The sequence below is a fragment of the Echeneis naucrates genome, chromosome 20, assembly GCF_900963305.1.
Source record: "Echeneis naucrates chromosome 20, fEcheNa1.1, whole genome shotgun sequence".
Lineage (NCBI taxonomy): Eukaryota > Metazoa > Chordata > Actinopteri > Carangiformes > Echeneidae > Echeneis > Echeneis naucrates.
The window spans coordinates 2,877,662-2,892,372 of NC_042530.1; the positions used below are offsets into that span (position 1 = coordinate 2,877,662).

General features: G+C 40.2%; 1 protein-coding gene across 1 annotated transcript; it reads right to left on the minus strand.

Moving 5' to 3' along the window:
* Nucleotides 1–1,189: 1,189 nt before the first annotated feature.
* Nucleotides 1,190–13,865, minus strand: phex (phosphate regulating endopeptidase homolog, X-linked). Its single transcript, XM_029528929.1, has 22 exons — nucleotides 13,518–13,865; nucleotides 10,672–10,728; nucleotides 10,384–10,545; nucleotides 9,820–9,903; nucleotides 9,274–9,500; nucleotides 8,772–8,840; nucleotides 7,668–7,784; nucleotides 7,375–7,458; nucleotides 6,934–7,076; nucleotides 6,718–6,811; nucleotides 5,624–5,752; nucleotides 5,173–5,274; nucleotides 4,590–4,667; nucleotides 4,262–4,365; nucleotides 3,861–3,919; nucleotides 3,557–3,611; nucleotides 3,137–3,204; nucleotides 2,582–2,712; nucleotides 2,424–2,489; nucleotides 2,211–2,315; nucleotides 1,922–1,998; nucleotides 1,190–1,841 (listed from the first exon to the last, which is right to left on the minus strand). Exons 1-22 carry the CDS (start codon nucleotides 13,639–13,641, stop codon nucleotides 1,739–1,741), a joined length of 2,238 nt encoding a protein of 745 aa, XP_029384789.1. The 5' UTR covers nucleotides 13,642–13,865; the 3' UTR covers nucleotides 1,190–1,738.
* Between the last annotated feature and the right edge of the window lie 846 nt (nucleotides 13,866–14,711).

Below are 14,711 nucleotides of genomic sequence, written 5' to 3' on the forward strand. Positions count from 1 at the left end.
CACAGGCAAGTTAAAAGGTGGAGGAACAGCGCAATGTGCCAGAATTTTATTATAAAGCAACAAAGACAAAAACAGGCACAACTAGAACACAGGGTTACTACATACGCACGGACACAAATGGGCAATAAGAAAATCACTTCCAGAAAAAGAAAACGTGAGCTGAGATTCTCTGATTCACAGTGGTTTCAGTTTATTTGCACAATATTGGGGAATTTAAATTTGAGCAATGGCTGAAACGGTTTGTCAGCTAATCAACAGCCAGACTGACACAAATATTCAATTTCTATAAATACTGTCTATCAATTCTTTGACTTAATTATTTACCAAGTGAAAAGACTTGCATCATCAGGGAAAGGATGTGCATTTTAACTACTGACATATTTATAGATTAATTAGATTTTTAAATAAAGATTTACATTTAATGTTTTGTAGGAATAATCCACATTTTAATCTAAAGTAGCTATCAGCAATATTATTTTCCCAACACCATGTAGACATTAAATATAATATGGAACATCAATAATAATAGGAATTCCAACATAAGGTTAAAATAAAAATTAATTTTAAGTGATAGTACTTATGTTGTTTATGACGAGAAAAAAAAATATCAGCTACGCAAGCAGATGTATCATTTGAGGTATATCATGTTAATTTTGCAACAGTTTGCTGTGCGACAATTTTTTCAGTGAGGCCTGAGACAAAATTAAACACAAGATTTTGTGTAAATTCTGATTTTAAATCGAGACTTGTAAGTGCTTCCAAAGCAGAATTCGAAATGTTAGTCCGAGTTTGGTAAAACATGGAGAAACCAATCAAGTTAATCATTTCAAAACAAAACATGAACACTTGATTTCGCCATCAACAGGTCCTTGTCATTTTCCATCTTTCTGGTTTGGAAAACACCGGTAACGCAGAGCGGCATCAAACACTGATGTGCGAGTGCACCTCTGCAGTGCAGTCAAGCAGCAGAGACAGAAAGACGAATGGAGAGAGTGCTTCTTGTAGTTTGAGTGCTTGTAATTCTGTGAGTTCATTTGCCTCGGGCTGAACAGCACAATGAATATAAATGTCAGACACAAGAATAAGATGGAAACAAAGTGGAACAGAAACCGAGAAGAGACCACACGAACGCACACAAACAAATCCAAATCATATCCCTCCTCATAAAACCTAAAAGGTTACCAGCAGGTTTTTTTTTTTTTTGGCTCCTATTCACAAACTAATTTTATTTAAAATATAAATCTTTAATTTAAGCTTTAAGCCATAATCTATTGAAACGGCTCAATATATTGACCTAATTTATTTCTGCTTCCCACAAAATGTTCCTGTAAAAAAATACAAAAGTTCTATCATCACTGTACCTTTAATGTACAAGTTATTTATTTCCATCTCGTCACACTTGCAGTGCATATAATGTATATCTGCTATTGTAAAAACTATTCAAATATTTTTCAAAATTCATGAATGGTAGTCCAAATGGACAAAAGGTTTCAGTCATAATTTAAACAGTAACTGCAACGTATGCAGAAAAAAAATCTGTAAAAACAAAACAAACCACTCCAACTTTGTTGTCGTAACAATATACTGTACAATATCACACGTCTGAGTTCTATTTTTCCTCTCCTTTTCATTGCTCCCACATCATGTAAACTATGTTGGCTTCAGCATTATCAGGCGTTTCAACAGGCGTCCTGCTGAAAGACCTGGTTGTGTTCACAGTAAAGCTGAGGTCAAAAGGTCACCAAACCCGACAGGACTGTTCTCCTCGGTTCATAAGTGTCGACGCGGGACAGTTGAACACTTTCCGAAACTCCTCATAGTTACTCATGGCTCCGACAACTCTGCAGACCAACAATAATGGTAAAGGTCAGGTTGTAAGAGCTGCGTCTCTTTGTCAGTCTGTGTGTGTGTGCGTTTTCACCTGTATTTCGGTGGACTGTGGGCTCCGCTCTGGATCTGGTCCCTGGCTGCCTCTGGTCGGTACGAGTTACACCTCACCTGCAGATGACAAACACGTATGAGACATACACAACGTTTCTTCCTGTCAGTGGTAAGCTGCTACGGCAAAGCTTACATACAGCTCCTTTAAACTTGTTCAGTGTATCTCAACAAGTCTCAACAATTTAAACATCATTAGCCTAAATTAAACAACTGGTGAGTTTGGAAAGACAACAGAGATGTCCAGAAATGCAAAAAAGTATCTTTCTTACATGTGCGTAGCTCAGGAAGAAAAGTTGGTTGTTGTTGAGGCCGACTCCGGGCAGGAGAGGCTCCTCTGCACCACCTCTGCTCTTGTCCACCCACCGTCGGTACGCCTGCACACAAATATTAAAAGACTGACGCCAGCACAGGAAGGATTTTTATCCCTTGGTTGTCCGCAGATGCAGGTAAGAAAGATAATCTGAGGCAGTAATAGGCCGTACCCTGAACGCTTCTCTTATCCCTCCATTGTCTGCTATGTTTTCTGCCAAAGTCCTCTTACCCCGCACCTGCAAATGAAAACATCCGAAAATTCATCTTTAGAGGAGCCCTAATGATCAGGTTAGCCCACTAATGCACGTTAGATTTGAAACTCTCGTACGTTCAGGTTTGCCTCCTCCCAGTGGTAGCTGTTATACTGCTCTATCATACACTGGGTCTTCTCATTGAACGCTGTGATGGACGAGTTGCTCCACCATTGGTCAAGGTTTCCGTTTTTGTCGTACTTCCGACCTGTTCAAAAAATAAATAAATAAATAAAACATCTGTTCCGTTTTCTGATAAAGCTTTGTACTGCTGGTTAATTAATTAACGACTATGCAATAGTGTTTAGCTTTAGATTAAGTTGAATAACTTGATAAACAAATACCTCGAGCGACAGCATCTAATATGTATTTCAAGCAAAAATTGTGCAGATAAACAGATAAATTCATAATCAAGTTAAAAATGAATAATAAACTGCTTGTAAACGTTGTGTCAGCAGTCTGTTGTCTGATATATCGATTAGAGAAACAGTAGTCAGGTCACACTGGAAGAAGAGATTCCACAACCTGGCAACTCGAATGTGAATTATTTTTATTAATGCCTTCAGCAGAATTATGGACCCTTTATAACTTATAACTCTGACTAGTCTCCATTATGATGTATTATGATGTACCGTTATTGTCAAAGCCGTGCGTTAACTCGTGTCCGACTATCACTCCGATGGCACCGTAGCTGAGAGATCTGGAAACAGACAGTTTTAATGATTACTTGTCAACAGTTGATGAACAATCTAAACATTTGGATGGAAAATTAAAATGATATTTTCATATTCCCAAAACTGAATTATGTTTCACAATACAGTAAAATGAAAAAGGCTAATGTCACTAAAAGATGTGAAATATTTACTTTATGAGTTTAAAGTTTTAGGAAACGGCAATCGAAGAGAATGATGTCTAAAATAATGCTTTTTTTCCACAGGATTTACATATCAGGAAAATCCTGGATTTATTTCATAATGCCACGCTGCTCCTGAGTACAACACGAAGGGGAATCTCTTTGGTGCGTGAGCTTGTCACGTTTTCTTGAATCTCACCTCGGGTACTCTCTTCCCCAGAAGAAGGGCTTTTGAAGCTCTCCGGCAGGAAATCCTAAACGAGAGGATCAAAGTATTTTTTGGTTTGTTTGTCTGTCGCACTCTGTCCAGATGGGAATCGTTCTGGAGAGGAAGCCATGACTACGTAAGAATTTTGTCTATTTTTTCTTAAAGCAAAGATTAAGGACTAAATAGGGAGTAATGGCCCATAAAATATCACCTGTCTAGACAAAACCTCAGAGTAATTGAATTAAAGTGGTGTCAGATGTTGGTGTCTCAGCATATCAGTCATGCGCTGCCTTACTGATTTGATTTGTGGAGGAGCTGTAGAAGGCATTCACAGTTGTTGGGTTTGTAAACCATCTGAAATACACACAAACACATTATGGGCTGTCAATTAAAGGAAAAAAGAAATGTTCCCGTTCCAATTTCTAAACGAATTTTGAGAAAAGCCACAGATCATCTGCTGCCATGCAAATATTGGAAGTTGGAAGTTGGTTTGTTGAGACAGTTATCCTGTGATAGCGTGTTTAAATGAGTTCTGGTCCCAAACATAATGAGAATGTGCCGTTTTCTTTCATTCACATATGAATCTGTTTTCACCTGCTGCTGATTTCTCACTGCATTTTTTTTTTTTTTTTACATGTACATACTGAAGATACCAGCTGGATTGAAACACCTGCAGATGTTACATTAGCTACTCACTCCGTACGTGGGACGCTCTTTCGAAGCCAGGAGATATCAGTTTGAGCGATCAACTTCAACGTCTGCATCACGTTACCATAATAGTCCGCCTCGTCGAGCTTCAGCTAAAATATAAAACAAACAGAACTAAAAGTGTTAAGTAACGCCAAACTTCAGATGTAGTGTGCGAGTTTTTTATTTTTTATTTGGGAGCTCAATCATGAGCGAGTGAGTCGCTCAAGGTCGTGATTATGGGTGAACAGATGACAAGATTGACAAATGAAAACCACAAAAGTGTTTTTCTTTTTCATTTCTGATCCCGTATTGTATAAATCAGTGCCAAACGAACCTCCTTCAGATCCTCATTGAGGTAGGTGTCATTCAGAATAAACTCGGGGTATCCGACCTTAGCCAGGACAGCGTGAGCCTTAAGAGAGCAACAGCAGAGTGAACATTAAGGACAGTTCAACAATAATAATCATTCATGTTTTTCACAGGAGATCTCACCTAAACACGTTTAGATTACACTGAAGAAGATAGAACAAGAGGAAATATAAGGTCTGAATGAGGAAGTGTGTGTGAATGTTTACCCTTTTATTTTTAATATATTTTCAGAGGTCATTGTCGAACTGCGCAGGTCAAAAGTGTTATAAATAATCAAGGTTGGTTTGGTTCAGGGAGAACAGAAAAAACAACAGAGTATTTTATTCATTGGCACTCAAGGACACAACTGTGCTGCTCAAAGAGATGTGAGCAGTAGATCAGCGATTTATTAGCTATAAAACCGTGTAGAAAAAGTGTTGTTTTTTCACCGCCTCCAAAAAAAAAAAAAAAGAAAATATCAAATTTACTGTTGTGCACAAGGCAGCCAGTTCGCACACAGAAATGTTCATTGTTAGGGGAATGAGCTGACGACCGCCCGCCTTTCTTGCCTTTTCTACGGCTCTCTTCTTCGTCGGTTGATCCATCCAGTCGTTCTCTTTCTCCAGCATGTCGATGAACGCCCAACGGACGCCCTCAATCAGCTCCTCCATCTGAGACACACACACACACACACACAAATGAACAAACAACAGAAGAGGGAGATGATTTGACTTCCAGGAAACACACACAGGAAACTGAAAGTCATTAGAGCCTGCGCTCATCGGTTCAGCTGTGACAGTTTAAGAATGGAGAGAACTACAAACATGTACGAGTCGCCTTCACAACAGAAAGTTAAGTGCTCGGGATTAGCGACACGTAAACACACAAATGCCTGTGCTGACACAGACACCACAACATGGAAAAGCGTCATCTCCTGCTCACACATAGACGCAAACACTGAACACTCAAGCCATGATGTTAGACCACACACACGCACACAACATCACAGTGTATGCGCACCATGTGTTTCTTGTCCTCTTGGAAGTGTGTGTTGACAAAAATACGTCCAGCGGCATAAACAAGCGAATTCTCAACGTAGTTCACACATTTGTCCCAACGCGGGGTTAGAGATGTGGTTCCCGTGGTGACCTGGAAGGGGAGTGGCATCCGTTATTCAAGTAACACATCTACACATTTAATTTATTTAATTGTTTTCATTAAAATAACGTATTTCAAACATACAGCACATCATTGTTTGTATTCATAGGAAATCAAATCTTCCTCAGCTCTTTGATAACGGTGATACTGATTTTAAGTCCCAGAAGCAAAGTTTCATAAAACGTTTCAATTTCATATTACATAAACTCAAAGCTGGTTTCAAGCGAGTACTAAAACTGAGAACATCAAAAATGCTCCTGCCTGTTCTCAAAGGCATTTACTATCTTTATAATAAATTTATTTCCAACTCACAATGCACAGAGTAAACGGAGGATAGTACTGGAGGAAATGGAGGACAATAGTTTGCTTGTTGTCTTCATTGCTTGCATTATTTCTTATAAGAACAAAATATTATCAGCAGGGCTGCAAAGAGAATGTTACAAATAAACATCATGCCTTCAAGCTCTGACTTCCAGGAAAGGAAATTTTCTATGCAGACATAAAAAAAACAGAACATTTAAATGATGATTCATTCATCTCTTTTCTTTTTCATTTTATGTCGGCTCGAATGTAATGAAGCTGTTGAAAAAAATATATTGAGTGCTACATTAAAGGTCCAGGTAGAGAGTGATTCAGGGAAGTGCTGCAGAAAGCCACGAAGTCAGATTCCTACTGAAATAAACTGAAATGAAGATAAATTAAAGGTAACTCGTGCATATCAAGGGCAGGAATGTCACTAACTACACTGGTAACAGCCAGTTTTCTGTTTGTAGTCAAACTTTATGGTATAAGATCCAAACTATCTGTAAAAAGGTTTCCTCAAGTTGCTTTGTTACATAGCTGACTGAATTTTTTGAAGGTTTTGGTCTCTTCAACCCATAAAGACAAATTTTATGCTGAAGTTAATGTAAAGACTTAAAAAATGACAGGCGGTGGAACATGCTTCTTGGACTTACCCGAGCGTAGTCGAGGTATCTGTAGAGGAAACGACGACTCAGAGTGGTCATTCTGGAGAAAACTGTCCTCCACTGTACGTAGTTTGCTACAGTCCTGATGAGACAGAGAGAGACAGAGTGAGGAGAATTAAACACAGCCCACGTATAATCTTATTATATACCATAATGTCCCTGTAATGAGACACAGGAAGCCCAGGCCCCAGTCTGTGTGTGCACCTGGGATCTGTAGCGTTAATGAGTTTCAACAGCTCCTTGAAGTACTGGGGGACTCTGACGATGATGGGCTCAGAGGAGGAGATGGTCCGAGCCGGGTCGCTTTTAGACTCCACCACAGCTTTTACAAACCCAAGCCAGTCAAACTACACACACAGGCACCAGGAGACACGAGGAGACACAGGTTAACGGTATTTTGTAGTTTCTCTTGACAAAATCAATGTTTTCAAATAAATAAAATTGGTAGCATATGAGAAGATTTTCAGAATCATTTGGATTTTTAGCTGCTTTGTACTTTTATGTCATGTGGCAACATTTCAACATTTTTCAACTTGGAGATCCGATTTAATGATTATTCCAGTTAGTAGATGTAGACTATATATTGACATACACCCTCATGGTATGTTTTTGTTTGCAATGTGTGCCAGTATGGGTGCAAAGTACCTGTGGTATGGAGCGCTGCAGGCGAGACAGTGAGTATCTGTTGTACAAGTTCTCGCTGGTGCGATTCTCATAGGGGATCAGGATCTGCAGACACAACGAGGGATGTCACACCGACATGACTGATTCAACATTTATGCAGGAAATAATCTCCCTTTATACAGCTGAAGTTGAAGAATCCATCTCATATCTCATGCTTGGTAAAAATTAGGCTTTTAATTAGCTCCGGAGGCACGCGGGCCTATCAGATCATCTCCATACGTTCAGTCAGATTGTATTCATCATGACGTCTTTACATGAGCCAGTTGGGTCTCGAAGGCCAGAGCCTTTTCCATCTGGGTCTGTGCTGCTCTCTCCGGAGCGCCCAGCATGACGGCTATGTCCACCATCAGACTGAGCAAAGCCGCACGGTACTGAAGCGAGAGAGGAGGAGGGGGAAACAAAGGCAGAAAGGATAAATGTCATTTATTCTTTAATTGCTGTGAGCAGCTGAACAACAGACGCCATCAGACCTCAAGGGCTTACATCTACACTGTACTACACTGTGCAGTACTATCCTGCATGAGTTTGTGTCATTTAATAGTCTTTGTGTTCTTTGTAAATATCTTTTTCCTGCCCTTTCTACATTTGTTCTCTTTCATCTGTTTTGTCGAACTCTTTCCATATGTTAAACAATTCATTGGAGAGAACTCCCATAATCCCCCTATTCTGGATGACATCTATAAAGCATTAGAAAATTATTGATTTATTTTATCATGAATAAAGCCATCGATTGCATTGCCCACGGTGATCTAATATTAAAACACATCAAAAGCTATGCAAAACTGATGAGCAAAAAATACAAATTACAAAAAGATTTATATTGTGTACGGTAATGTTAAGGTCATATATATAAAGCATTTTTTTTTAATAATTAATAAAATTAATATAAGTCACGGGGCAAAAAACATCCAACTACTTTAAGATAAATTAGGAATTGTATCTTCCTCCTGCGGCCCGACGCAGAGCCTTGAACATCCAGTCTGTTCTGTACAGCAGTGATAGGGACACCTTTACAGTGAGTTTTTCCAGTTGAGAAAACTAAGTCACTGCATACTGCACTTTTTCTTTTCTCTGGGCTAATGAGGTGGCTATTAGTGGAGCAATCATTATTGGCTCCCTCTTCCCAAATTAACTTCTTGCCGTGTGACTGTCTAGCATCGGAAAATGTTGAGTCTGGGAAGAAGCTCTTGCTCTGATCTAAAAACCCAACATTAACCACTCATATTTCAAGTGGCTGGAGCTCTTTTTTTTTTTTTTTTGGGCAACGATTTATCAACCCAGCAGGAAGGAAATAGCGGCTGCAGGAAGAGGAGTTTATAGATGACAGGTCAGCGGTGAAAGATGAAGCGGAAACTCACCGCCTGTGCAGAAGAAGTGTTGGTGATGTAGTCTTCCCTGGAGGGCAGAGACAAGGACGCCTGGTCCAGCTGCATAAAGACAGAGAGCACAAATGCTGCTTTCTGGGCTCGTCCATTTCGAAACATTTGCAGCAGCAAAATCTTTTTTATTTGTCAAGCTGCAAAAAATATGTGTATACTTGCACAACATAAATGGCTTCTATGCAGGTTAAAGCTGCGTTTTCAAGTAAAAGAATCAGGATCCACACTGAGATGTCAGCAGGAATTATGTTCATTGAAAACTATTAATGTAATAGTCATACAGCTACACAGTTTTAAACATACACTTGTTAATATTCCCCTGAAGATAAATAAAGTATCAGATAAAGTACATACGAAATAACTTCGATCTGACTGGCAGGAAATTAAACCGCACTGAAATTTTATTTCAAGGAAGACCTAATACAGAATATTTCTATCATATATCAGTGACAGTCCCTTAAAACGTGTGTGGATGACTCACCTTGATGATATAGAGTGAGGAGTTTTTGTCATCAGGGGAGACAAAGAGGCGAATCAGGACACTCCGACCGTGTTGGTTCCTCATCTCTGCCAGCGTCTTGAGCAGGTTCCACTGAGCTGCTGACCACTGGTACTCTCCGCCGAGCCCGTCGCCAACAACAGGCCAACGAAACTCTGGCTGTCTCAGAGTTTTCAACATCGGTTTGGTGTCCATCTTCTCCAGCATAGCTTTGTGTTAAAAAAAAAAAAAGACTTTATATCTGAGTTGATATTGCTCTATTATCCTGTCTGTCTGGCTTTGTGATCATCATGCCGTTTCTCTTTTTTTCCCCTGTTTGTGACTCTCAGCCTTGTGAGGCTGAAGTAACCTGGATCTGTCGTGGGGATCAATAAAAGCTCATCTCCCATTTCATATTGGCTGTGTGTGTTTGTATGTGTGCTGATTCACACCGTCTTGTTTCCAACAGGGGAAATGGTGACATTTTGGCTCCTTCAATGTCACGTCCCCCCCGAGTAACAAAACCAGGGACGTGTCTGTTAGACTCACCCTCATTTATACAGGAGCGGTAGAGGATTTTGGCCTTGGACACTGCTTCCAGTTCATCAGGCTTTGAAGGAGCTTCCAGTAACTCTGACAAAAAGCAGTTTGGGGCATAAAAATCAATCTTTCAATGACAAACCTTGGTTAAAACAGAACTTTTGTTAACACATAAATATTTTATTTGTAATATATTCTATGATTTGACTCTTTTGCCTTCTACAAGAACACCTATTTCAAATAGGTGAATATCAACAAAAGGGAAAGTATTTAAACAAAATTAGATTACAAATTGAATAAATGTTTTTGGTGCTCTTGATAAGACACCTGTTGATACACAGAATTTCTCATTTGTGGTTGGGTCTGATTATGAGGTATCCAACTAGTCATGTTGAGACTTGGTTTGGAAAATAATGATTACATCATTTATTTTCAGAAATCATTTTCTGAACGTTTCTCAGCAAAGACATTCACTCCAGTGTAATATCCGAACAAATGTCCTTCATAAGAACCATAGAAGCTCTTTAAGCCAAGTGTAAACTACTCTCCATGAAGGTTGATGTGAAAGCCAACCTTTGAGCTGGATGTCGACATGCTGCCGTAACCAGGGGTAGATGCCGTAAGAGGAAGAATCTTCTGGGATCGGATTCTCCTTCAGCCAACCTCCACAGGAGAAACTATAGAAGTCCTCACACGGGTCAACAGACCGATCCATTTTACTTAGAAGGGACCCCGCTTTAGGAGGGATGAGATAAAACATGGTCGCATTAAGTGGCAGATACTTCAGGCACAATTGAAATACCTCATGCTTAACCAGTTTCTATAAAAATAACAGTGGAGGCTCAGCTCAGCTCTCCTCACCTGCTTCGATGCATTCTGGGGTCAGACAGAATTCCTCCTGAGTGGATTTTTGAGAGACTGGCAGGGAAGAGAAAAGTTGATGAAGGGCAACAAGTGACATGCAGAAATCGACCTGTGACTCAACCAGTGGTGTCATTTTGTTGAAAACATTGGTTGCATGCATGTCTATATATACTGCCCCAAACCACATAAATGTACAGTCTGCTGGTGGCACGGCCCGTCCACAGAGCAGAAGCTCAACCAAACTTTCTGCGTAGGCGGGCAAAACATGTTACTCCAGAAAAGTTGGCTGAGGTGCATCAGCCATTAGGGAAAGGAGGGGGAAAAATGGATTTCCATAGCTTCTTCTTCTAATGGTAACTCAAAAAAAACCCAAATAATTCCCGTACTCCGATTGCCTCTTTTGATCAACCACCAGACCAAAAACATGGTTTAACATGATTTAAAATGTAATATGGTGTAGAGTTGAAAGCTCAGGAAAAGGTTTGGAAGGGTGTGAAACATCAACGAGCAGAAGGGTTAGGGTTAACCGTTGACCAACAACTTACACCAGATGTCAGAGGAAATAAATCCAATTCAAAATAAATGTAATTGATCCAAACCAAACTTTCGTGGCTCCTTCCCCGGCCCACGTTTTAATCCTTAAACCAACTTGGATGCCAATCAGTTCAGTACTTTTTGTTTAATCCTAAAAACAAATTAAAGGACACAAAAACACTGAGCTGTGACTTCCTGCACTACAGAAAATGTTTATTTTCTTGGTGTGTCCTTTTATTGAGGTCAAACTACATGTGTCTCATAATTATAATTAAACAAGGCCCTAAATGATGGTGGTCATCAGAAGGAACTTTAACAGGCGACATTCCCACAATTGGGACAAACAACGTCCAAAGTGCAGCTGAAACAGCTGGAGAGCCTTCAGAGTAAACAGATGATGGATTCATTTTTTAACCTTATGTCTGCCTGGACTGAAGAGAGTCTGCCACATAATCTTTAACTTTTTGACATCACTTGCCCATAAATCTTTATTTATCAAGTCACAGGAAATCCTGAAGTACTTCCTGAAAGATCATATTTCTTTGTTGAACTGTCAGTTGTAATTACTCCACATACTTCATTTTGGGCAATCGGAAGTCCAGGAATAGACAGAGTGAACCCGCTATTGTTTATGCTACTTGCAGCGTAACCACAGGTTTACTAAATCACTTCCTTTCCTAGAAGGTGAACGAAAGCGTGCCTCTTCAGCCTCTTGGCAGAAACCACTGTTACGTGGTGTGGCTCAGAGGGCGTCCGGAGACAGCTCAGGCCCGGCAGAGTGAGAACGGATTTAGAAACCAAATCCCCCATTGTCTACGGACGAGTGGAGCGTTTACAGAGCTGCACCGCAGTGTCTGACCTCTGAGGTTGAACGGTCATGTTCTCCAGTCAGAGATGCTTATGAGGGTTGGTTGCTTAATGTTGGGGGCTACTTAGAGTGAAAAATGTTCCCACTCACAACATCAACCTGGAATAACCCCTTTGGCCTGGAACAACCCTGACAACCCCTCTGGCTGCTTCTTTGGAGAATAAATGGGGCTTTAAACACACACAAACACTCCAGATGTCTGAAGCTCTGGTGTCAGGACAGCTACCAACCTGATTATTACTGAGATCCTTAATGGGACACAAACACACAAAAAACAACATCCTTTGGTATTCCTGTGTCTGTTCTCTCACGTGACTGTAGACCATCAAACTGGGACTCCATTAGAGAGGGTTTGCTGTACTATATATATGGGGGATATAACATAATTACACTTCAATGCCACCACAAAAATGCTGGTTCCCTCAATGACAAAGAAAAACAATACTTACCCCACCCAAGACGTACTCCTGTACCCCTCCCAGCCACAAGCAACCACGAGCCTAAAGCTACTGAGCTCTTCAAATTTCTTCAGTTTCTTTTTGGAGTTTGTTCCACTTCTCCATGCTTGACTGTCTCAACTAGCTACAAATTTAAATGTATGTGTATGTATCATCTGGGTTTTTTATAAACAGACGGGGGACAAAAGAAACCTTCAGTATGAAGTAATGTTTACTTAAGTTGGTTAAATTCAGCACATTTGCGCCGACAACCTTAAATTCATCAGGCACAGTTACATGATATAATTTGTGTTGAATTTTATGTGAATTGTTGCATGCAGTGAAAACCAGAAAAAAAAATCAACTATGCTACAAGTAGTGCTTTTAAAATAACTTGAAATCTGTCACATCTGATTCATGCTGGCTTTACAGCTCATGTGAAAATTGTTGCTGCATAACTACACTTCCTTCCACTAAATGCATCGCCCCACGTATTATTATATTTGTCTGTTTTTGGCAGGAGTGCTGTAGGAGTGGCTGCCTTTTCTCTCCTTATCACATTTTTCATGTTTCTGAAAGTGTAAGCGCTGTTCAGTGAGCACTGCCCCTTCAAAATAAATAAAACACACACACCACCCACAACTACTCTGCCACAGAGTCCCTGCTAATTGATTTTACATTCTGCAGCAAACAATACCCACAAAAGGTGAACACACACATTCTTTCTCCAATTTGACTCCCACTGTGCGTTTCAGGACAGATTGATGTACTACATGTCCACGTGGGTGTATATGAAACCTTATATGAGCCAAAAATAGTTTGACATAACTTTACCCACAAGTCTTCCACACACACCTTTGCTCCCGGCGACATGTTTGTGTGTTATTTACACGACAACCTGAGAACAGTGTTCAGTATGGTCATAAATATTTCCATGTTATCCCTTATAAATTAGAACTCAGGATGAGAACAAGTGTGTGTGCGTTTGTGTGTGGTGGACTTACCCAGTATGAGTGCAAGCAGAAGGATGGCACAGAGACACACACACATGGCCAGTGCTATCCTGTAGAGACGAGTGTTGCCCCTCTCAGGTTTAACCCCGCTGCTGCCTAAACGCTCCAGCTCCATAACTTTATTACCTTACACTATACACACAGTGAAACACACAAACACACTCACTCACACACTCTAGAGAGCTTACTGGGGAAAAAAAACAAACAACCAAAACAACAACAACAACAAAAAAAAAAGTAGACAAATTTGAAAAAATAAAAATAGAATTTTTAGACTAAATGAAATCCAAGGTTTTATAGGAACATATTCCTGAAATAATAATAATAAAAAAAAAAAAGTTCACACTTTTCACCCAGTCTGCCTTCCTTTCTCTGCTATCTGTCTATCTGCAGCTACTCTAACTTCACCCCAGCTCTTCAAACTGTCCCTCCCTCATCACTCCTCCTCTCCCTCGCCACTCCTCCCCTCCTCTCCTCTCCTCCCTCCTTCCTTCTAGGAAACAGGGGACCAGGCTTCCCAGGGGTGAACAGAAATCATTTACTAAAGTCACGGGCTCAAAGCAGAACATTACTGTGTGTGGCGAATTAGTGGATGCAGAATTTGTTGTTGCCTTAAAAACACACGTGCCAGTCTCATCTGCTCTGCTCTTATTTATCAGATCAGACAGTCAGTAGACCAGAATCAAATTAGATTCTGGCTCTGCCACACACACAGGACACTGATTACAATCGATTAATCTGATGATGATGATGGTGGTGATGCTGCCTGTAGAAACACATCAGTGTTGTTTTCACAGTGCATCAATATTTTCTGATGATGATAACACGACAGTTCCTGATTGGTCTTAAACAACCAGCCGACCCTCCTCCTTAACATATTGTGAATATATTGTGTGGGGGGCGTCGGCCAAATTGTCCCTATATAGTCTTGACTTCCTGCGCTGCCACAAAGAGCCATCCATCAAGCAATCGTTTGCATCCTATTTTTATTCTCATTGTTTGAAATCTCAGCTGGAATCTGAGTTTTCATTTGCAGGATGACTCGGTTGATGGCAACAGAGAGGTGCTCTAGGTCTGCTACTGATCACACCAAGCTAAAGCGGCGTCTAAAACCTAAAGAAAGACCTTTTCACACATTCAAAGCATTTGTTTCATTAATTTAGCTGATGGTTACATTTGTCTTTG

What these genes read in the sequence shown, in the direction of transcription:
- phex (XM_029528929.1), bottom strand. Translation starts at nt 13,641, where the DNA reads ATGGAGCTGGAGCGTTTAGGCAGCAGCGGGGTTAAACCTGAGAGGGGC. An exon ending in CCTCACTCTATATCATCAAG is followed by an intron (nt 8,841 to 9,273) that starts GTGAGTCATCCA and finishes GTCTTTATGCAG; the next exon opens with CTGGACCAGGCGTCCTTGTC. An exon ending in GCACGGCTTTGACAATAACG is followed by an intron (nt 2,713 to 3,136) that starts GTACATCATAAT and finishes TTTTTTGAACAG; the next exon opens with GTCGGAAGTACGACAAAAAC.